At 42.2% G+C, this 24,490-nt stretch overlaps 2 protein-coding genes across 4 annotated transcripts in view; one reads left to right on the top strand and one right to left on the bottom strand.

Moving 5' to 3' along the window:
• The window catches only part of URGCP (upregulator of cell proliferation), a 51,818-nt gene extending 43,531 nt beyond the window's left edge, over positions 1-8,287 (bottom strand). The window contains exons 1-2 of one of the 2 annotated variants that reach the window (XM_074198429.1): positions 8,231-8,287; positions 7,477-7,577 (exon numbers count right to left, since the gene is read on the bottom strand). In XM_074198429.1, coding sequence (XP_074054530.1) covers positions 7,477-7,490 — 14 coding nt within the window. In that variant the 5' untranslated portion in view covers positions 7,491-7,577; positions 8,231-8,287. Of the gene's footprint in view, positions 1-3,891; positions 3,941-7,476; positions 7,578-8,230 lie in introns of those variants that run through there. The other variant, XM_074198408.1, reaches the window with a different exon arrangement.
• Positions 8,288-21,105: 12,818 nt separating this feature from the next.
• UBE2D4 (ubiquitin conjugating enzyme E2 D4) overlaps positions 21,106-24,490 on the top strand; it is a 38,715-nt gene continuing 35,330 nt past the window's right edge. For both annotated transcript variants that reach the window (XM_074198452.1, XM_074198449.1), the window contains exon 1: positions 21,106-21,212. In XM_074198452.1, the coding sequence (XP_074054553.1) occupies positions 21,189-21,212 (24 nt within the window). In that variant the 5' untranslated portion in view covers positions 21,106-21,188. The remainder of the gene's footprint in view (positions 21,213-24,490) is intronic.

The following is a 24,490-nucleotide window of genomic DNA, read 5'->3' on the forward strand; positions in this document are numbered from 1 at the left end:
ATGTGTACTTTTGAGGGATGTGATACAGGTATCTGGGGTCTGTAATGGCTTTTACCTTACAGCAAGTCTTCTGTTTTCTGTTGCATGACCTTGGGACAAATCACTTCCCTTTTCTCTGGGCCTCAGTTTCCTCATCTAAAAATGGGGGGTTGGCCTCCATAACATGGGAGGACCTTCTAACTCTTATCTACAACCCTCCAGAAAGACCAGAAGGGTCTTCCCCGTTGGGGTTGGGGAGTCCCTGAGCTGTGTGACTCTTTTAGAAGATGCACAACCAGTGACCCCTGCTGGTCAATAGCAAAGGCTATAGCTTCCAGTTTCCCTTCGCATCTACTGAGACATTGGAATACAGATCCAAAAGTGAGATAATCCTTTCCGCTAGAATGATACCACACATCCAAGGAGTTCAAAGGAAGTAGGTACAATTTTCAAAGAGGTTTTAGCTCCTTTGTTCATCATAACTACCTAATGACATAGGCAGGAGTGGGCATTTTCATTTTACATGTGGGGGATGTTGATATTTATTGATGATAAAATATTTAAATAGCATTTTACATATATCTTATTTAATTTTCATAACAACCTAGTTCTCTATTTACAGATGAGGAAACCAATTATTTGCTCAGGGAACTAACCTCTGAGGCTGAGTTTGAATTTGGGTTTTCCTGTCTCTGGCACTAGCATTCTATCCATATGTCCTCCAGGTTGCTTTCAAGGAAGTTAATCTACTTGATAAATTTCCTGGGAAGTGAGATTTTGAGACTTGAAGCATCCCTTTTTATGGAGAGTATGAATATATCAATCTCAATGAGAGGATTAGGGACTCTCCTGAGCTTAGGTACTTATTGGTATAGAGGATGAGTGATTGGAGATGAATTTATTAGGGAGGGAAGGGGAGAGAGAGAAAGACACACACACACACACACACACACACACACACACACACACACACACACACACACACAGAGAACCAAGTTCAATTCACTCTCCATTTTTTTTTGAGAGGAGATCCAGAGAGATCAAAGACCTGAAATCCAATTTGGGTCTCTTCCATGGACCAGTGGATGCTCCAGCTTAATCTCAGAGCTGAATGAGTGAGGTTCAAGCCTTTAACTCAAGAGAAGGCAGAAGATGAGAACATTCAAAAGAGTTCTGGAGTTCCTGGGCCAGGAGCACCTGAACCCAGCATCAAAGGGGCAGTGAAAGAGTCAAAATCTTGTAGTTGCACCTGCTCTTAAATACATAGTCCCTGAATAGCAGGACCCCACTGAGTGGTGGGAAATCCCAAGTTCCATTTTTCTGGAGGATTGTTAAGAATTCCTGAAGCTCCAAATTTCTAGAGGGATATCAAGAGTGCCAAAAAAGGACTGAGTCATGGAAGGGAGTAGTAAAAACCTGAATTGTGTTCTCCCACACAGCCACGAGTTCTAGGAACATTAGTGTAGGTCTGATAGAGATGGGGGTGGCTACTCTAGCCTCTCCACGTTTATTTCCCTCTCAAAGGTAGGTCCAAGTCCCTGAGACACTACCATGAGTCTGAAGTCATATATGGGTCCCTGGGATGGAGGAGGGTTTAATGGGATCCTAGGAGGTACTCCTCAAGCAACCCCATATTTCTTTTCCTCCTAGAGTCCAAATCTTTAGGATAAGGGAAAGGACCAAGGGTTTATGATGTTTTTACTACTCACCAAGCATTGTGCTTAGCACCTTGCACTGGTCATTATCTCATTTGATCTTCCCAGCAACCCTGGGAGGTAATTGCCATTAACCCCTGCACCCTCCCCTTACAGTTGAGGAATCTGAGGCCAATAGAGGTTAAGAGACTTACCCAGGGACATACAACTAGTATGTGAGGCTGCATTTGAACTCAAATCTTCCCGACTCCAGTTATCTACTATAAGGCTCAAGAATGGTCCCTAGGATGACTGTGAGATTGGCTGGGGTTTAAGGAGTTTAAAGTTTTGTTGATTTGTTGATGAATTGTTTTCTATATTTTGTCTGTGAAGTAAAATAAAGGCTATTCAATATCCCCAAAACATTGCTATCCTTTGTGCTTTCATGGGACCTTGGAGAACAGTATGAATTATTTTGAGGTTCCCAAAGGAAAATATGGGTAGGAACAAATAAACCAAACAGGGATGATCATATTTTTTTTTAGAAACACCAAAATTAAACCCATTATTGCACATAACCCCATGACTTGTGGTGCTAGACCCTTGGCTTTCATATAGATGAAGAAACTCAGATTCACAGAGGTAGATAGGTAGCCTTTATATATTTTTTTTTAAGGTTTGCAAAATGCTTCAGACATTTTTATCTCACTTGACCTTCACAACAACCCCCAGAGAAGTAGGTGCTTTGATGATCCCCATTTTACAAAGGAGGAAACCAAGGCACCAGAAGTTAAGTGACTTGACCAAGGTCCATGGAGCTAAAATGTCACAGATCTGGGGGTTAGGACCCAGCTCTCCTAAGTACAGGGTTCATTTCACCATGGTTCATATTTATTGACTTCCTAGTGTACAGGGTTGGTGGAGGGTGTTGCTATGAAATCATTAGACATGGTAGTAACCCTCAAGATGTTTGCAGACATATAAGATGACAATTCAATTTGGCAAATCTTCAGTAAGTTCCTATAAGAAAATCTTGGGATCATGGGTCTCAGTTCAGAATAAGGAATAAGATATAATAAACTTTAAGACATAGTAAAGCATTTTACCATCAATTCTTTGAACCTCACAGTGACCTTGTAGGGTAGGAATTATGTAGCAATATTATTCCAATTTCAAAGATGAGAAAATTAAGGTTCAGAGGGGCTTAGTGGCTTCCCCATGGCCAACTGAACCAGGCTATCAGTTCTTGACTTTTGTTTCATAGACACTCTGGTCATCTCAGTCAAATCAATAAGAGTTTATTTAGCACCTACTTCCGACCAGGGAATGTATTTAATGCTGGAGATATAAGGAGAAAGGCAAAAGATGGTCCCTGTTCTGAAGGAGCTGGTAATCTAATGGGAAAGACAACATTCAAACAATTGTGTATAGATAAGATAGAGATGGGAATAAAAGGGAGATAATCAAGAGAGGGGAGGCACTAGAATTAAGGGTAATCAAGAAGACAATCTGTGATAGAGAAATTGGAAAGGAGGTGATTTTGGAGGGAAAGATAAGGCATTATCTAACAATGATCCTTTGAGCACAAGCATTATTACCACCATTTTACAGATGAGGAAAAAAACTAAAGCTTACAGATTTAACCATTATTATCACATAGGGTAAGAAGAGGCACCATGATTTAAACCCGGGATTTCTGATTCCAAAATCAAGTTGTTGTTTTGGATTTTTCACTCCACTGAATCTGTCACAGAATACTAGATCAAGATGCTAGATTGAGGGTTCTTGAAGCCTTTTAATACAATCCCTTCATTTTATGGGCAAGGAAATTGAGGTCCAGGGAGAGTTAAAAAACTGATCTGAGGTCATACATGTAGTAATTATCAGAGATGAGTTTTGAACTCCTGTCTTCTGACTCCAAAACATTCCCCATGCCTAAAAATTCTTTTCAAAGGCTTCAATTTGACTTTCCTATCCTTTACCTTATCTTTCTTTTCATAGTCAAAAATCATAAAGGACTTCTACCCTCTTTACTTCTTATCTTCTGACCTCTCCATTACTCTCTCCAAGTTTATCAATAGCTTTTGCTAAGGATTTGTCCATATTGACTTCTCCATAGCTTTTCCCACTATTGACTGTCAGACATAAGTGCCTGCTACACAGAAACCCTTCATACATACTAATTGACTCATGAAATGCTTGTGGTTGACCACCCTCTGCTGGAGGAGCCCTCCCACGGGGTCTCTTGGACCTTGCTTTCTCTTGGTTCTCCTCATACCTGTCTGACCACTCCTCCTCAGTCTCCTTTGCTGCTTCATCATCCATCTCCTGCCACCTAACTGTGGGTGTCCCCCCAAAGGCCCTCTTCTCTTCTGGCTCTGTATCCTCTCTCTTTGTGATCTCATCAGTCCCCATGTTTTCAGTCAAGCATTGGTCTCCCTCTTGGTCTTTCAAAACCAACTCACTATTGCTGAACCTCTCCACCCAGGGGGCAGGGGGTTTTCCAAGCATCTCAAACTCAACATGTCCAAAATGGTACTCATCTATCCCCTTTAAAATTTTCCTTATTTCAATCAAAGACACCACCAAACTCATTGCCAGCCAGATTGCAGCCTCAGCATCTTTCTCAGTTTATCTCTGTCCTTCACCCATCAGGTTGTTTGATTAGTTTAATATCTCCAACTTTCACATCCATCCTCTAATCCCTGCTCACATGGCCATTAACCTAGTTGAGGTTCTCATTACTCCTCCTCTGGACTTTTACAACAGTTTCCTAATTGTATGGCCTTGGGCCATATCAATCTTTTTCTAAAATACAGGTAAAAAATTTTTTTTCAACATTGATTTTTAAAAAAATTTGAGTTTCAAATTCTCTCCCCCCCCCTCCTTCCCTTACTCTCCTTGAGAAGACAAGGGATTTAATATAGATTATATTTATTTCTATATTAGCCATATTGCAAACAACAAAACAAGCAAAAAACCTAAGGAAAAATATGTCTTGATCTGCATTCAGACTCCATCAGTTCTTTCTCTGGAGGTTGAGAGTATTTTTCATCATATGTCCTTTGGAATTGTCTTGGATCACTGTTGAGAATAGCTAAGTAATTCATAGTTGCTTTTCATATTAAATTGCTATATACTGTGGTGGTCTGGTTCTATTCACTTCACTTTGCATCAGTTCATATAAGACTTCCTAGATTTTTTTTCTGAAAGCATCCTGCTCATCATTTCTTATAGCACAATAGAATTCCCTCACAATTCTATACCACAAATTATTTATCCATTTCCCCACTTGATGGGTATCCCCTTAATTTCTAATCCAAAGAACCTTTCTAAAATTCTGAACAAGTTATTTCCTACCCTCTTCAGAAAATTCAGAGGCTTTCTCTTTCCTAAAGGAAAACTGCAAGCCTTTCATTATTAAAAAAAAAAAAAGCCCTTTGCAAGCAAGACCTCACCCTACTTTCTCAGAATTAGTATTACTCCCCCTCAAGCACAATATGCTAATATTCTTCAATACTCTGCATTCTTCCCTGAATTCAGTACTCCTCCAAGCCTTCACTACTTCCTCCTTCCTCCTCAGAATATTTGCCCATCTCTTCTCTTGTGCTAACCATTCTTAGCTTTTATTGAGGTTGAGCTCATGTGCTAACTTCTATAGGAAGCCTTTCTGGCTTTCCCTCATTGTAAGTATTCATCCCCTTCTGATATAACCATGTAATAGTTTACATTTATATAGTGGTTTATGGTTTACAGTGTTTTACAAATATTATCTTATTTGATCCATAGAGCAACCCAGAGAGGTAGATATTATCCTCATTTTGTAGATGAGGCAACTGAGACAAATAGAGGTGAAGTGACTTGCCTAGGATCATACAGCTAAGTAAGTATATGAGGCTGAATTTGAACTTGGGGCTTCCAAATTCCAAAATCTAGCTGCTTCAAATACACATGTACATCCGTCCATCCATGCATACATGACTTCACATTCACTTTTATGTGATGGGACCTCCCTGCCCGCTCCAAATAGACCATATGAGCACTTAAGAAAAGGAACTTTTTCATTTTGATTATTTTCCCAAGTGCTGTGAAACAAAATTGGTGTTTAATTATGTCTTTGTTGGATTGAACTATTGTTAGAATCCATCAGTATTTCCAGTAGAATGGCCCTGAAGCACAAAAGCCTCTAACAGACTTGAGAACTAGATGATTTACACTGGAGATGGCTGGCTGTGTTCCCCAAGGATTCTCAGAAGGCAGCTATGATTTTCTATTTGCCTCTAGACCCTGAAACTTTGCTTGGTGGCCCCATCAGGCTTCATGGATAGAGCCTTCTAAGATCCTACTGTCCTTACCTACCTTTCCTCCTACTGTCTTCTCTATACTTCCAAGAGTCAGCAGGGGACACATGCCCAACTCTCCTGACATCACTCAATTGTCAGCTTTCTACTCAGCAAGTCTCCTTTTTTTTCCCCTGTCTATTCTGTCACCCAGAAGAAGTCAAACAGGAAATATTAGGGTGGGGCTTTCTGGGGTGTTCTGACCCTGGATTACTGGATTCCTAACTCACAGATTGGGAAAGAGACTTGGGGGATTATCAATCCCCATGCTTGGTTGTACAAGCAAAAGACCCAGGAAAGGGAAATTCCTTGCTAAAGGTAAGATACAGGTAGGACTAGCCAAAGAGCTCCAGTCTGAATTTGTATATCTTATCACAGTGACTATTTTTGTGTTGTTTTGTGTTTTGTTTTTGAGTTTTGAGGGTTTTTTTGGGTTTTTTGCCCTTCATTGCCTCCCCAGTACTTCACTACAGTTACTCTCAGGTCAACTGAGATTAAAGATTAAAGCAGAGATTTCTTTTGGATATGGGTTAACACAAGTTCTGGAAACCTCTGATGGCTTTTTCCTCTTGATACTTGCTTCTAGGTCCCCCAATGGAGGCTTTGTTCCTTTTTTTTAGGTTTTTGCAAGGCAATGGGGTTAAGTGACTTGCCCAAGGTCATACAACTAGATAATTATTAAGTGTCTGAGGTCAAATTTGAACTCAGGTCCTCCTGACTGCAGGGCTGGCACTTTTATTCACGGAGCCACCTAGCTACCCCAAGGATGCTTTATTCCTAATATAGATCTAAGGTATAAGTCAATGTTTCTGGGATCCCCAAATACCTTCCTTTGCACTATGGGACTACAGGTGCCACAGGTCTGTTCTACCCACCATCCCCTATCAAGATGTTATTGATGACCATGGAGTAGGTGATGGTGTGAATCTAGGAACCAGGAATCTGAGGAAAAGTAGGTTGGACCTTAGGTCCAGTTCAGAAAAAGCAGAACCGGCAGGTATAGCTTATTTGCCCTTGAAACTTGATCTCAGTTTCCCTTTCTCTATTCCTTTGTAGTGGACTGTCAGAAAGTGGAGTCAGGAAGACCTGAATTCACATCCTGCCTCAGATACTCACCATGTGACTGTAGGCTTATCACCTTACTTTTATGCCTCAGTTTCCTTATCTGCAAAATCTATAGTAGTACTTCAAAGGGTTGGTTGAGGATCAAAAGAGATGACTACAAAGTACTGTGTAAAGCACTATATAAATGTTTATTATTATTATTATTATTTCAAAGGTGAAAGAGACCTTAAAAATCTTGTAGCCCACCTGCTGGAGAAGCAACATGATACAAAGAGAAAGCTGTGAACTTGCAAAGGCCTCAGATTCAAATTCAACCTACATGACTTTAGGTTTTATTTTCCTCACCTGCAAAACGAGATAGGACAAGGCTATGTGCAATGACTTCTAACAATTAAATCAACAAACCATGGTTTTCTATAGACGTGGGAGCCAAGAGAGGAGGACCCAAGGACACATACCTAGTTAATGGCATGGTAAGACGTGAACCTTGGGGGCCCTGTCTTCCAATTTAGGTTGCTTCTCCTTGGGCACTGCTGCTTCTCTGCCACATGTGGAAGCACTTTTCAACATGGAGAGAGGAGAGAGAGAAGTAAACATGCTTCCATCCCTTTTCTGAGGAGGTGGGGATTAGGGGTGACCAGACCATCAGATCTGACTGAAATGTTGGTTATTTTTGTATCTAAAGTGATCTATACACACCCCCATCCCTTCCACCACCCCCCATCCCCACACATATTTTGTACCCCACCTGTGGTGGGCATTCTGAGATCATATTGGTCTAACAGAGTCAAATACACTGTAACTTGTCTCTAACTTAGTGATGTCATTTTGAAAATGAAGTACAAGAACCAACCAACCATTTTAAATGAGTTTCCTGAGGGGGGACAGATATATTCAGAAATGGATATAAAAATAATAGCTATCAATAAAAAATTAAAATGTGCTGGACATCACTCTACCTGAAGTCACTTCCCTTCTCTCTGAGCCTCAGTTTAAGGAGAGAGTTGGACTGGGTGAGCTTTACTTCACTTTTCTGTTCTGAAACCCTGTGACTCCATATTGTCCTGGCCCAGGCAAGCAGGCTTGGTATTCATATCCAGTGGGCATGGCCTCATACCCTAAATATCATCCAGGACATCCATTATTTTGTGAATGGCCGTTATACTCCTTACTTCAAAAAACCCATGATTAATTAGTGATCAATTGACTGACCATGGGTCGCTGGGCGAAGCTCCTTCTCTGATAACGAACCTAGGTCTGCCATAGAGTGAAGCCTTCCCAGATAATCAGGCCCACTGCCAGCTTGGCCTTTGAGAATCCTGGGTTACCCCATGTCACAATGAAACAGAATCAAATTCAGCAACCATTCCATTCCAATTTGGTCATTCTGTAATTCTCAACCTGTGCCAACAGAGGATGATCAAAGATGGGAATTAATTCCTCATCTCTATGTATTAGATGATTAATTGAACAAACCTTTATTGAGTACCTGCTGCAGGTAGAGAATGAGGCTAGGTGCTGGGAGTAGATAGAAAGTTTAGGTAGAAGGACACTTCTGCCCATATGGAGCATACAGTCCAGTGCAGGGTAGAGTGAGGGATTAGATCATCTATGCAAATATTGACTACAAAATACAGGATAAACCAGTGAGAAGGCAAACAAGGTATATCATGAGATTATATTCAATTCAATAAGCATTTTTACAACTGTGTCCTGATGAGTGCCAGCCCCATGAAGTGGTTGCAAGGTGGGACACTCTAGGAGTGCAGACCCTGACTGGGCCATGCCCCATATCTGATAGATTTCTACATTGAGGTTTGAATTTCTATTGTAGGATTTTTTAAATTTAAAAATGTAAATTTTAAATTCTTTCTATGAAATGATTTTGAAGAGATCATTTTATTTTATTTTTATAATATATATTTTATTTTTTTGATATTTTATTTTTCCAATTACAGTTAAAGTTTTTCTAAATTCATCCACTTGCACATTTATAAGTTACACTTTTTTCTACCACCCTCCCTTCACACTCCCCTCCTCTCATTGGTGAACAATCTAGTAAAAAGTTGGTCATGCTCATTTATGTTTGACATGTTTACATATTAGTCATTTTGTGTATGAGGAATTAGGACTGAGAGCAAAGGAAAAAAACTATGGGATAGGAAGGAAAAGCACAAGAGAAGTTTTAAAAAATGAACATAGCATTCATTTAGATTCTGTGAGGGTTTTGAGGGGTTTGGGTTTTTTTTTTAATTATGTTTTGTTTTCCTCTATATGTGAATGGCATTTTCCTTAACAGGTCTCCCAGGGTTGTCCTAGATCTCTGAACTGCTGAGAGGAGCTGCAGCCATCATAGTTGGTTAACTCATAGTATTGTTGTTAATGAGTACAAGTTCTGAAGAGATCATTTTATTTATATTGCATATTTTCATTGGATTGGAACTACCTACCAGATTTTGCATTATCTGGAAGCAGACTTGACTGTTCTTGTTTAGTTGTGTCTGACTCTTCATGACCTCATTTGAGGTTCTCTTGTCAGAGATACTGAAATGAATTGCTATTTCCTTCTCCAACTCACTGTACAAAGGAGGAAACTGAGGCAGGGTTAAGTGACTTACCCAGGGTCACACAGCTGGTAAGGGTCAGAGGTCAGATTTGAGTCTTCCTTATTCCAGGTCAGGAACTCTATCCCCTGTACCACCTAGTTGCTAGGTGACTTGTCAAATGATTGGATGTTGGGGAGGGAGGAAAAAAAGGGAAGAATTAATAATAACCTCTTATCACCCAAGACTGCAAATTTAGGTGACTGGGAGGAATAGTGACTCTTATATAAGGAGGGACAAATCTGGGGAAGAAGATAATGAGTTCTATTTAGGACATGCTGGGTTTGAGAAATCTTTTCTTTTTTAGGGTTTGGTTTTTTTTGCAAAGCAATAGACTTAAGTGACTTGCCCAAGGCTACACAGCTAGGTATTTAGTAAGTGTCTGAGGCTGGATTTGAACTCAGGTGCTCCTGACTCAAGGGCCGGTGCTCTATCCACTGCACCACCTACCTGCCCCCCAGGGTACACTCTTCAGATAATCTAGTCTGTAGGTGTATAATATACAATAATATGTGTGTATGTATGTATGTATATATATATATTTATATATGTATATGTATATGTATTTATATATCATTTTATGAACACCTATCAATTAAAATTGTTATCTTCAAGATTACCAAATTGTGGGAGCCAAGATGGAGACAAGAAAGGATGGTCTCTTAGGTGCTCTCTCATAAAACTTCTAAACTAAGGACTCTAACTAAATTTTCGAGAGACAGAACCCACAGAGGGACCCAGTGAGGCAGTTCTCCTACTCAAGGTAACCTAGAAAAGAGCAGAAAGGTTCTGCTCCCCAGGGTTGTTGGGGTGGCCTGCCAAAGGTGTGGCCCACCAGAGCAAAAGAACTTCAGCCTCCTGGAGGCAGCCCCATGGTGCTGGGAGCCGCAGCTCACAGCAGTGGGGGAGTTTCCTGACTTACGCCCCGGGGAACACTGGGCACAAAGTGGGGGAGTGGCTGGGGACCTCTGCCAGAGCACATGGAGCCCAGCCCTCAGGGCACACAGTGAGCAGCGTGGCCCAGATCCAGGAACAAGAAGGGGAAGTCAGTAAGCAGGGAGGGAGTGGAGAGAGACTTCCAAGGTCTGGCCTCTGTCCCTGGAACAGGACTCTGGGGTTCTGACCACATTCAGATCCTGATCGCAGTCTAGGCCCCCCCCATAGAACAGCAGGCCCCCCCACCTCAGCCCCATGGCAGAGGGGGGTGCTTATGGTCATTCACAGACCAAGAGGGAGGACAGAGCCTCACGCATGGAGATCCTTGTGAGGTTGTCCCACTAATACTCAAAAGCTCAGGAAGCAACCCAAAACTAGACTCAGGCTGGGAAAATGAGCAAGCAGAGATAAAAGAAGAACACCATTGAGAAATACTTTGCCTGTGAGCCCAAGAAGGATCAAAATACTCAGTCTGAAGATGAGGAAGCACAAGCTCCTGCATCTAAAGACTCCAAGAAAAACAGAAATTGGGCTCAGGCTATGACAGAGCTAAAAAAAAGACTTTGAAAATCAAATGAGGGAGATAGAAGAAAAACTGGGAAAAGAAATGAGAGAGATGCAGGAAAAACATGAAAATGAAGTCAGTAGCTTAGTCAAGGAAATCCAAAAAAATGCTGAAGAAAATAGCATGTAAAAATCAGCTTAGGTCAAATGGATAAAACAGTTCAAAAAAGTTATTGAGGAGAAGAATGCTTTAAAAAGCAGAATTGGCCAAATGGAAAAAGAGATAAGAAAACTCTTTGAGGAAAACAAACCCTTCAGACAAAGAATAGAACTCAGGGAGATTGCTGAATTTACGAGAAATCAGGACTCAATACTTCAAAACCAAAAGAATGAAAAATTAGAAGAAAACATGAAACATCTCATTGAAAAAACAACTGATATGGAAAACAGATTTAGAAAAGATAATTTAAAAATTATTGGAATACCTGAAAGTCATGATCAGGAAAAGAGCCTTGACATCATTTTCAAAGAATTACTACAGGAAAATTGCCCTGATATCCTAGAAGCAGAGGGCAAAATAGAAATGGAGAGAATCCACCGATCTCCCCAAGAAAGGGACCCCCCCAAAAAAACCCAGGAATATTATAGCCAAGTTCTAGAACCCCCAAGTCAAAGAGAAAATATTACAAGCAGCTAGAAGGACACAATTCAAATACCGTGCAGCTGGAATCAGGATCTCACAGGACTTAGCAGCAACTACATTAAAAGGTCATAGGGCTTGGAATATAATATTCTGGAAGGCAAAAGAGCTTAGAATGCAACCGAGAATCAACTACCCAGTAAGCTTGAATGTCCTCTTCTAGGGAAAAAGATGGACTTTCAATGAACCAGGGGAATTTCAAATGTTCCTGTTGGAATGGCCAGAACTGAACAGAAGGTTTGATCTTCAAATACAGGACTCAGGTGAAGTATAGGGATTGGAGAAGAAGGGGAAAATATGAAAGATTTAATGATGATTAACTGCATGTATTCCTATATAGAAAAATGACACTGTTAATACTCATATGAACCTTCTCAATTAACAGAGCAGGTAGAAGGAGCTTTTATAGATGAAGCACAGGAGAAAGCTGAATTTGAAGATAAAACATGGTGTAAAAATGGAGTCAATAGAAAAAAGGGAAATGTAATGGGAGAATGAAAAAGGAGAGGGGGGAATAGGCCAAGATATTTCATATAATAAGATTTTTATTTATTACAATGAGCTATTGCAATGATATGGAAGGGGGGAAGGCAAGGGGGAATGAGGGAATCTTCGCTCTCATCAGAGGTGGCTAGGAAAGGAAGCAGCATATATATACTCAATGGGTTATAGACATCTGGAGTAAAAAGGAGAGAAGGGGGGACAGGGGGAAGGTGGGGATGTGAGTGATGGAGGAGAGGATGGACCATGGTGGGGAGAGTGGTCAGATATAACACATTTTCTTTTTTACTTCTTGCAAGGAGCTGGGATTGGATGGCCTGTCCAGGACCATAGGGCTGGATGGATGCTGGGCCTAAGGGGTGGTATGGGGGCTCAGGGCCTCTGGCCCCAGGGCCAGAGATCTATCTGCTGTGCCACTCAGCTACCTTACAGCAGAGTCAGAGTGAAAGGAGAGAGAAAATATAGTTCATGGTAGTGGAGAAATACCAAAGGAGGGAGTTGCGATCAGCAATGGCAACGTTGGAAAAATATGGAAGCAGCTTTTGTGATGGACTTATCATAAAGAATGTGATCCACCTGCGACAGAGTTGATAGTGTTGGAACAAAGACTGAAGCACATTTTTTGTTATTATTTGGAAGAGGGTGCAGGGCAAGTGGGGCTGGGTGGCCTGCCTGGGGCCACATAGCAGGGTGATCGTTGGGTGTCTGAGGCCGGATTTGGACCCAGGTGCTCCTGGCTCAAGGACTAGTGCTCTGTGTGACACCCGGCTGTCCCTACTATTATTACTACTTTATTTTATTTTGGGTCTTTTTTTCCCTTTTTTTTTTTTGGCTTTTGCAGGGCAGTGGGGTTGGGGTGGCTTTCATGGCACACAGCTGGGTGATTGTTGGGTGTACAGGGCCGGCCATGGGCTTGGGTGCTCCTGGCTCCAGGGCTGGTGCTCTGTCCATTGTGCCACCTGGCCACACCTACAATTATTACTATTATTTTTTTAATTTTAATTTTTTCTCTCCCCTTTACTTTATCACTCAAGTGAGTCCATATTTTTTGGGGGAAGGGGGTATTTTGTTTACTCTTAAACAAGAATATTTTATTAATGTATATATAAAAAGAATTATTTGTACAAAATGAGAATAAATAAGTATTAAATACAAAAAAAAGAAAATAAAGGTGATAATTTTGAAAAAAAAGATTACCAAATTGCTAAATCCATCTGCCTGAATCTTCTCCTTCTCTTCTCTTGGCTTTCATAACAATACTACTTTGCAGGGGTCCAGCCTCTGCGGGGTCCTTGGAACCTGACAGGAGGGATAGAGTCGATGAAATGAGTTGAGTCAACAAATGGGTAAAGGCAGGAGCAGGATGACTGACTGTCAGCTGCTTGGATTTATTTTTATAGTTTTGGAATCATGTATGTTTCAAGCAAGCTGAGATCATTTCCTTGGTTACAAGAGTGTACAATTTTCATCATCAATCATATAGTTCATGTGGTTACAAGTTTTAATCATGTGATTACAAGTTTAAGTAATAATCATATAGTTAATTGATTTCCTATCCCTACTCAGACCATGATGACCTTAACCTGTTACCTTATTTATTACTACATTATATAATTGTTAATTCATTTAAAGTTATTAATTAAGCAATTCTTTTAATGGAAAGTTTTTTATATTTTTTGTGTAGGTAATGTTTTTAGATACACTTCCTTAACAATCTATAGTGAGGGTCTTTATGCTTGTCCACCCATCCGTTAACTCTTACAATAACCAATTTTTCTTTCAGGCCTTGTTGGTAGAAGCCACAGTTTCTGTGACTTTTTTATTCTTTCCCATGAAACTAAGGCTGCTGGAGTTCACATATCGGTCACCTGTACTAACTATTCTCTCACCATCTTTTTCATATATTCCTGTGTATGGTAAGGGGGGCAAAATTCCCAGTGTTGGGTTTTCCAGAGATTTCATAAAGTTGAAGCCTTTTGTATGCCTCAGGGAGAGGCAGTCTTGTTAAATTTGGACAGCATTTACAATCTGTTTTATTCAAGGAATTTTTCTGAAATCCTTCCTTTATAGTCATTCCAGTATTAGTGTGAGTAAATATTGTAATCAATAATAAACCTATAAATATTGGTATGCATGAAATCCCTATATATGTTGAAGAAGGAAATGTTGTTTCATCAGGCAGTGTGACTGCCTTGAGTCTTCTTGCTGGGACTGTGTCAAACAGCTTAGAGACCCTGGTTCCCAACACTACTTCCTCTGAGTTATCCCCTGTTTGACTGCTCCTAATCAATCTTCTTTGCTGGATCATCAATCCCTATGTGAGGGAGAGGGGTGTCCCCAAGACTGACTCTCTCTCTCTCTCTCTCTCTCTCTCTCTCTCTCTCAGAGAGATTGGGCTCAGTAAGAAGGCAGTTGAAATTCAGTTTTGTGCAGATAGTAACAATCCAAAGTGCTTTTATGATGTCCTGAAGGCTATTTATGGGTCAAAGACTTATGGTGCATCTCAGCTGCTCAGTGCCAATGGAACCACATTGATCAATGATAGGAACATGATCCTAGAGAGAGGGACTGAACATTTCCATAGTGTTCTTAACACACCATCATCAATCAGGAGTAGTCCTTTCCAGATAACTCTTCATTTTCTGTTAGAAACCCTCCTCCTCCTTTTTTGGTCTCCATTTTTGTGGGTGTTTTCTTCTTCTATTAGAGTGTAAAGTCCTTGAGGACAGATAGTTTTTCTTTTTTCTTATTTGTATTCCCAATATTTAGCATAGTGCTTAGAACAGGGTTGACATGTATTATTTCTCAAATATTATTCAATTATCTAATGTTGAATTGAAATGGAATGGAATAGAGATTTTCAGTTAAAATAAGAGATATTTTCCCCATCCAATTTCACACATCATTTTGAAATCTTGGGGGTCCATGGACCCCACTTTAAGAACTCTTGCTAAAAGACTCTGATAACAAATTCCTTAAGGTACAGTATCTGCTCAGGCCACCAGATGGCATGAAAAGCTTGCCTGGCTTGAATTCATTTTCTGCTCTCCATGAGGAGTTGCTGTTTTCCCCCATGGATAAGATGCTCCCATGTATAAGATGCATCTTAATTCTGGGGCCCGAAATTAAAAGAAAATACATAAAGTTAATGAAGTCAAGTTTTATTCATCATCAAATTCATACAACTACTCATTACTGTCGAAACTCCCATCCATTAGCTCATCCTCATGTGTGTTGGATGAGAAATCCCTGTCTTAGAAGAGACTCTGACTGCTCTCTTGCCTGGGCTCTGGTCTGTGGTTGACCATAAACCCTCCCTGGACTTGGTGTGTGGATGCATGCTTGGTCCATTTTGTTTCAGGAACTGGAAGCACCCATTGTATCTCCTTTGAAATCAGTCACTTCTTTTTCATCACCAGTTCTTTGTGGCTCCTGCTGAATTATCTTTGTGGACACAGCAAGTCCACTTGCCCTTTCCTCTTCAATCTGTCTCTTCAATTCCTCTCTAACTCAGGTCATTTGGCTGCCTTGTCTCTCATGGCTTTCTTCTGCCGGGACATTTTCAGGATGGTTTTTTCTTCCTGGAGCCAGTATTGGATTGGAGGAGGACCACACAATAGCGTGATTTCCATTCCCTTTTGCTAAATGGATTACTTTGAACTTGAATTCATCACTGGAGTCATTTCTGGGCAAAACATCACCTAATATACTGGTAACAAATGCAAAACAATGAGTGCAAAGACAAGTGCAAAAAAGTGGGAAATACAAATAAAAAAATCTACAACCACTGTATAAGATGCTCCCAGGTTTTAGACCCCAAATATTTTTTAAAAAGTGTGCATTTCTTACATGGGAAAATAGAGTAGTTCCCATATTCCAGTCTAAGGAAAGTTTTGAGTATTCTCACATCACAGCACACTCAATTTCTTCTGCAATACCCTTATGTATAATCCCATCAAAATTAATAAATCGTTTGGTTTGCCCTCATTTCCAAAAGATCTTAATCATCTTTTCCCCAGTTTCACAGATTTACTCATGTATGGATTTAGAAAAAAAAAAGTTAAAATGTGAAAGGTCGGGGCTAAAATATCCATTAAATGGGGCACTAGGTGACATAGTGGATAGAGTCAGGAGGACCTCAGTTCAATTCTAGTCTCAGACAAATGGTACTGTGTGACCTTGGGCAAGTCCCTTGACCCTACTGCCTCTCCATGGTCCCCCTTCCAAAAGTACTACAGACTATTACATCTTGCATATGCCACAGCAGCTCAGGTTAGCCTGAATTTTCCAAGAGCCACTCTTGCTTTCTGCCTCAATGCTGTCACCGAGACACAGGTAACCCATACCTCACAATAGATAGGAATTGAGGGAGGGAAGGGGCCATTATATCACCATCCTGTCCTTGTTCTAACATATAGTTATCATTTTTCTGAGCATTGCCTCAGTCAAACTGAAGTCTGGGAAAAGATCTTAATTTAGAAAGGCCAAGGTCCATCCCAATGGACTTGTCTTGCCTTTGGACTTTGGACCCTCTGGGAGAGAGAATGAAGCTGATTTGACTTTGCACAACCCCACCTCACTTAAATCCAATTCACATAATAAGTCAAGACATTACTCTTATGTTGTCATTGGTGTTCCTCAAGAAAGAAGACGCACAACTCTGACTCTTGAAACTACTTTACTCAGTGTCCTAGCCACTGCCAAGTAATCTATCATCGCTGTTGGCATAGCCACTGGCATGTAGCAGAGGCAGGGGGATTGTTTAGCCCTCTTTCTACTCTCTCATCTCTCTTTTGGGATTAAGATGGTAAGGCAAAGTGGCAAGACCAGGTTTCTTACACACACACATAGACAGACACACACACACACACACACACACACACACACACACACACACAAACACACACACACACACAGAGCAACCCAGGCAAGAATTGCATAAAGAGATGGTTGGAGGGGTGGCTAGGTGGCGTAGTGGATAAAGCACTGGCCCTGGAGTCAGGAATACCTGGGTTCAAATCTGGTCTCAGACACTTAATAATGACCTAGCTGTGTGGCCTTGGGCGCTAGCCCACTTAACCCCAGTTGCTTTGCAAAAAAAAAACAAAACCTAAAAAAAAAAGAGAGATGGTTGGAGCACAGTAGAGAGCAGGAGAGACCTTGGTAAATGGAGCACAATTATAAATCCTGAAAAATAAAGAAGCAAAGTCAGGGAATAACAAAAAAATACAGTAAAATATCACGATTAAGAGAAACCTAAAGGATAATTCTAGATGAAAAGATGAACTCAACAAATAATGTACTGGTTACAAGGACTGCAAGAAAAGCTATTGGGAGTTGTTAGGTGATGTAGTGGATAGATAGAGCACCAGCTCTGAAGTCAGGGGAACCTGACTCAGTTCTAGCTCAGACACTTGAGTTGTTAGTAGCTGTGTGACTTTGGGGAAGTTGCTTCATCCTGACGTTTGCCAAAAACAAAAAAGGTTATAAGAAATGAAACAAAAGATGAAAAATTAAATTAGAATTGAAGAATAATTTAAAACAAAAGGTTTTAAAACATTTTTTCCAAATGATGGACTCCCCGAGGGGAGGGGGGAAACAATAATTAGAACTCAGTGGTTTCATAACACAAATATTCAAAATCAAAACATTTAAAAAACAGAAGAAAATACATATCTACTATTAAAAACAAATGAGGGGTGGCTAGGTGGCTCAGTGGATAGAACACCGGTCCTAGAGTCAGGAGTACCTGAGTTCAAATCCAGCCTCAGACACTAATAATTACCTAGCTGTGTGGCCTTGGGTAAGCCACTTAACCCCATTTGCCTTGAAAAAACTAAAAAAAACCACCAACAAACCAAATGAACTAGAATATAAGCTAAGAAGAGTCAATTTAAGCAAAAAAAGAACCGTGAAATACCCTATTTCAAGTTATAATTAAATAATTAAAAAGTTACTAACACTATATGGCAAAGTTATAATGGAAAGAATTCACTGGATCATCCCCTGAAAAAAAAGCTTCTAAACTAAAAAAATTAGGACAATCATAGCCAAATCACATTGTTTCCAAGTCAAAGAAAAAACGTTACAGTCAGCCAGGAGTTCAATGACCAAGAAACACAGTCAGGATCAAACAACACTACGGTATGACTACATAACATTCTAAAAGGTAAAGGATAAAGGTTTACAACTATGAGTAACCTGCCCTTCAAAACTATAATTTTAAAAGGGAGAAACAGATTTTGAACAGAATAGAGGACTTTCAAGCATTCTTGTTGAAAATATCATAGCTGAGTAGAAAACTTTGAAATAAAAATAGTACTTGAGAAGCAATTAGATGAAGCAAAATGAAGATGAAATCCTTAAATTTTAATGTGGGAAGAGGTAAGTATCCTAATAGAATACAACTTTCAATGATCACTAGAAACACAAACATAGGAATTAGGTTTTGTTAGTTTTAAGAGAGGAAAAAAAGGACACATTTTTGTTCTTCATTCTCAAAGAAGACCAAAGAAGACCATGATACCAAGACAAGCATGTGAATTGGATTTGAGAGAGGGAGGCTGTGCCATGTTCCCAGCCTCACTTTCTCCTTCAGTCATCTGATTCCAGTGGCCAGATATGAATCAGGATGACTGGAGATGGTCCTGGATGCAGGCAATCAGGTTTAAATGATTTGTCCAAGGTCACACAGCTAGTAAGAGTCAAGTGGCTGAAACCAGATTTGGACTTCCATCCTCCTTGCAGCTAGGTGGTGCAGTGGATAGAGCACTGGCCTTGGATTAAGGAGGACAGTTCCAATCCTTTAATATTTCTACCTTTACATCCCTCTACTTTGATTAGTAGACATTTATTCAAATAGCAGGAATCTATTAAGTTTTATTGTGTGTAAAATATTGGGCTCTGTTCTAGATTTTAGAGGGACAGGAATATAGGGTGTGTTTAAAGTTTTTTTTTTTTTTTTTGCCAAAATAGTATTTTTATTTTGCCATCTGAATAAGTAGTGATTCTGCAGGACACAGCCTTTGGCATCTTTTCTGACTTATTCATCAGCTTGTTGCACTGTGCTTTTCTAAGAAACATAGATACCATCCCAAAACTTTCTGATATCCTTGTTTTGACTGCAGTGGCCTATTGGATCAGGGCAGCTGAGTCTGATACAAGTTCCATATCATTTCCTTCAAGAATCAACTCATCATGTTGTGCTTGAGAAACTGTACAAGCCACACCAGGTCTCATGCGCACTTTTCTGATATATTTTTTTTTTAGTTTTTTCTTTTTTTGCAAGGCAGTGGGGTTAAGTGACTTGCCCAAGGCCACACAGCTAGGTAATTATTAAGTGTCTGAGGCCGGATTTGAACTCAGGTACTCCTGACTCCAAGGCCGGTGCTCTATCCACTGCGCCACCTAGCCACCCCTTGGATATATTTTTCACTCAAGAAATTTCTAATTTAACAAGTGAGCCATTCTCTTGAATAACAACATTGATGGGGAAGTCAGCATACACAGACCTCATCTTGTAACAAAAACCCAGAGCAATGCCTTTGATCATGTTCTGAACATGATTGCAGATTGTGCATAGGATTGCAAATTCTTTTCGATTTCTTCACCACTTGTCCACTTGGAGTCTTTTTCTCTTATTTTTTTTTAAGGTTTTTGTGATTTAGCACAGCCCCCCCCCCCCCACTTAGATCCACTTTATATGTTTGTCATGGTATCACCTTCCTGATGTCATAGTCTTCTTTGAGAACAAAAGACTAGCAGCATAAATAATTAGCACTTAGACAATACTTAAAGGTTATCAAATTGTAGTAATTATTTTAAGTTTTTACAACTATATTCCTGGTCAAAGGGCTTGATTTTCTTAGCTATTGTGAGGAATGAAATGTGTCCTCCTTTAGATTAGAAAGGAAGGCTTGTCCTGCCCTCCTTAGTCCAGGAAAGAATTGCCCCCCCTTTAGACTTGGAAATTCCTAAAACTCATAAAACATGTTATCTCCTTTGGCAAGCTAGCATTGAAGAAGGATGATTCTCTTTGATATCAAATAATAGAATGATCTCCAGGGAAGTTGAAGGCTTTGCCTACTCTTGTTATGCATGCTGTTCTCCTATGTTTTCTGATCTCCCTCAACTTGGGGTGGCCATCACTAGAATGACCTCCAGCTACAGGTTAATGGTAAATCCCAAAGAATAAAACTTCCTGTCTAACCTGCATTTTCTGTTGAATTTTAATCCTATATTTTTAAGACTTTGTTTTTAGGATCAACGAGGTTTACAATGCTTTACGAATATCCTCTCATTTAATCTTCATAACAAAAAAAAAGGTGATGGGTCCTTAGAGGTGAGGAAAGGGAGGCATTCAGAGACTGGGTGAGCTAGTGAGGGGTCTGACGTAGGATTTGAACTCGGGTCCTCTTGACTCCAGTTCCTTGGCTTCCTCCTGGCTCTCGGGGAGGTGGCTGCGTGCAGTCTGCCTCACTGGACTCATCTTAGGGCTGGGGATGGTTTGGGTCCTCCTTCTTGGCATCCCTGGCATACAGCGGCACTTAATCAATGCTTTTGAATGACTGGGTGGACAAAGGGGAGGCAGACGGCGGGCGGACTCCGGGAGGTCACCGCATCGGGCAGATGGGGAAACTGAGGCTCCAGGGAAGGGGCCTGCCCGAGCGTGGTCAGCCTTTCACGGAGGCCCGGCCGCCGGGCGGGGGAGATGGCTCCCTCCAATGGCTTTAGCCCCGCGCCCCTCCCCGAGCCCCGGCGAGCGGACTACAAGTCCCACCGTGCCCCGCGGCGGGCCCGCAGGGCGCGCGCGCGGCCCCAGGCTCCTCCCCTTGCAGAGAGCTGCGAGGCGGCCGAGCCTAGCTGCGCTGCCTCTGGTGGCGCCCCCGGCCCGGGGCTGAGTCGCCGTCCCGCAGCGGCTCGTAGGATGGCGCTGAAGCGGATCCAGAAGGTAAGCCTCCCGCCTCCCCTCGTCCTCGGCGTGACTCCGGGGACGGACGAGCCGCCACCGCCGGCGCCGCCGCCGCCCCGGGCACCGCGGCAGGAGGCGGCGCCGCGCGCAGGCGCGGGGAAACTTGGGGCACCTGCCCGCCGGGGGGCGGCGCCTCGCGCGCCCGCTGCCTTACAAGGGAACGGCCCGGCGCGGGGTCACGGGGCGGGGCCTGGGCGGGGCCGGCGGCCCCGCCGGCCAACCGCGGCCCTCCCCGAGCCCCGCCCTTCCTCCTGACTGGCTGCGGGCGCGGGGGGCGTGTCGCGCCGCCCTCTGCCGCCGATTCTGGCGCCGCCCCCCCGCGCCCGAGGGTCCCCCAAAACTTAATTGTCGCGGGGGATCCTCCCCGCTTCCTTCTCGGTCCGCCGCTGGGAGGGGCCTGGGGCCGAGCCCTCCCCGAGCCCCGGGCCGGACCCCCGCCGCCGCCTTAGGCGCCCTGGCAGCGAGGAGCGCGGGCCCCGGGGCTCGGCCGGCCTTGGCGCCCCCCCCACGCCGCCCGGGCCGCATCCATGCGGCCGCCCCGACTCTGTTTCCCTCCCACGACCCCCCATCCATTGATTGATTTTTGTTCGTTTTCCAACCAAAGAGAGTCTTCAGCGTTCATCCTTGCAGATGGGTGACTGTTCCAGAGACCCGGGCCTCCCACCCCCCGGGGGTGTCTGTCCGTCTGTCTGTGTCTGTCTGTCTGTCACACACACAGACACACGCACACACACGCGCGCACACACACACAGACACACGCACACACAGACACACGCACACAGACACACACAGACACGCACACACATGCGCGCACACACACACACAGACACACACACAGACACACACAGACACACGTACACAGACACACGCACACACAGACACACACACACAGACACACGCACACAGACACACAGACACACACGCGCACACACACGCGCACACAGGCACACACACAGACACACACACAGACACACAGACACACGCACACAGACACACAGACACACGCACACACACAGACACACAGACACACACACAGACACAGACACAGACACACAGACACACATACGTCTCTCATTCTCTGTCTCTGCCTCTATTTCTCTCTCACTGTCTCTCTCACACGACCCCCTCCCACGTGATGTTTCAGAGGAGGGACTTGAACCCAGGTCTTTTGGACTCTGGGCCCGTTGTTTCTTCATGGAGTTGTTGCTTTCCTTCTCCTTCACGCTTGTTAGGTTCTCTTGGCTTTTGCTTCTTGTACCCATTATCAAACCTTTGCCGCACTGGGCACTGTAGAGACCGCCTCTGCCTTAGAGCTAGGATCATAGAATTATTTAGGGCTTTGGAAGGGACCCTAAGAGATCTTTTAGTAGAACTTGCTTGTTTTACAAATGGGAAAACCGAGTCTCAGGGGGAGGGTAAGTCGTTTGACCAGGGCCACAAGCCTACAGTGCATTTCTTCATGGGTTCTGCTTTTCCTGATTTCTCTTAGAAGATATCTTTGCGATTTCTTCCTCATTACCAATTTCATTTGCGCATTGACTTCCTGTGTAGTTTCTCATAATTTCTTTGGGACACTTTTGACAGATAGCTTTTGAATAAACCCATTTTACCATTTAGAGTCATTATTTCTTCCCCAAGGCCCACATCAAGTTAACCTTAACGAGCTAGTCTTGTTTCCATCTCGGACTAGGCATGCAGACGAACATTTGCCTGCTGGGTTGCCTCTGTTTTTAGGGTGATCTAGCCTACTAGGCCTTTCAGGGGGTGACTGAAAAAGGCACACAGGTTCTAATTCACTCCCAAATATCCATGTTTCTATTTGTATGTGTTCCTGCACTTAAATGCCTGTCTTTGTATATTCTTTGTACTTTACTTGCTGATATCCTTGTTGTGCCACCTCAGCAGAACATCAGTTTTTTTAGGATTAGAACTGTTGGGGTTTTTTTTTTTTTGCTTGTACTAAGAAGGTCCTTAAGGCCAACCCTCTTATCTTCCAGTTGAGGGAACTGAGGTCAGGTGATTGCACTAAATCACATAGAAATAACACAGGCAAGATAACAGAGGCCCTCTGACTTCAAATCTGGTGCCCTTTCTAATGTTCAGGCATACATGTTCAGGGACATGTATATGTACCACTATGTAGTATGCATGTATGTATGTGTGCATGTGTTTACGAAACATTCATAAATTGATCCCTGTTCTGTTCTGTTATATTTGATATTCATGTCATAATTATTCATAGTAACTTCTCTCAGGGTTACTAAAGTTTTTGAGCCTAATGGAAGAAATAGTTTTATATAGTGATACAAAGATTTTCATTTGCTTTACTAAGTCAAATTCCCTCCTCACAACATATTTTTCTGTAATTGCACAAACACAAGCCCATGGACATACTATATCTATCTATCTATCTATCTATCCATCTATCTATCTATCATTTATCTATCTACCTATACATACATATTCCCATGAGAGACCTGTTTACTTAGATTGATAACAGTGTAGGCACATCATTTAAACCAGATCTAGGCTGCCACCAGGCTGAGTAAGAATCAGAGAATCTGAGAGTTGGAAGGGAATCAGTGGCCTAACACACCAAATGCTCCATGAAAGGAAATCCATTACAAGTGGTCATCCAACTTCTGCTTCAAGACCTCCCATGTTGGGGAAACTCGCACTGCCTCTCCAAACTGCCCCCTGCTTGCTGGACAGCTCTCATGATTAGGGAACTTTCTCTGAAATCCAGCCTAGATTGATCTCTTGGCATCTTCTACTCACAGGTGCTGATTCTGTCCTGTCAGGCCAAAGAAAACAAGTTTTAATTCTTCCTATGTAAGATAGCTTTTTGAATACTTGAAGACAAATAGATAAAAAGACAGATGCATAGATTTAGAGAGATAGGCAGACATAGATACATAGATTTTATGTATACATCCATATATGCATGATAGCTATTAGGTAGACATAGATGACAGAATTTTAGAGGGGAGGCAATGGGTTGAAGTAACTTGCCCAGGGTGATACAGATAGTAAGAGTCTGAAGTTGGATTATAACTCAGGTCCTCCTGACTACAGTGCTCTCTCTACTGCTCCACCTAGCTGCCCTTAGAAGGTTTAAGTGCTTGGGGCAAGCCCCGCACATACAAATAGAAGTATTCCAGACAGTTCTTGCCCTTTGGGAGTTTTAAATTCTAGTGTTTGAAGATCAGAGCCTCCAGTAGCTTGGTTTGGAGCTGGTGGCCAGGGAGTGAGGTGAG

This window comes from Macrotis lagotis, chromosome 1, assembly GCF_037893015.1.
Source record: "Macrotis lagotis isolate mMagLag1 chromosome 1, bilby.v1.9.chrom.fasta, whole genome shotgun sequence".
In the NCBI taxonomy this organism is placed as follows: Eukaryota; Metazoa; Chordata; class Mammalia; order Peramelemorphia; family Peramelidae; genus Macrotis; species Macrotis lagotis.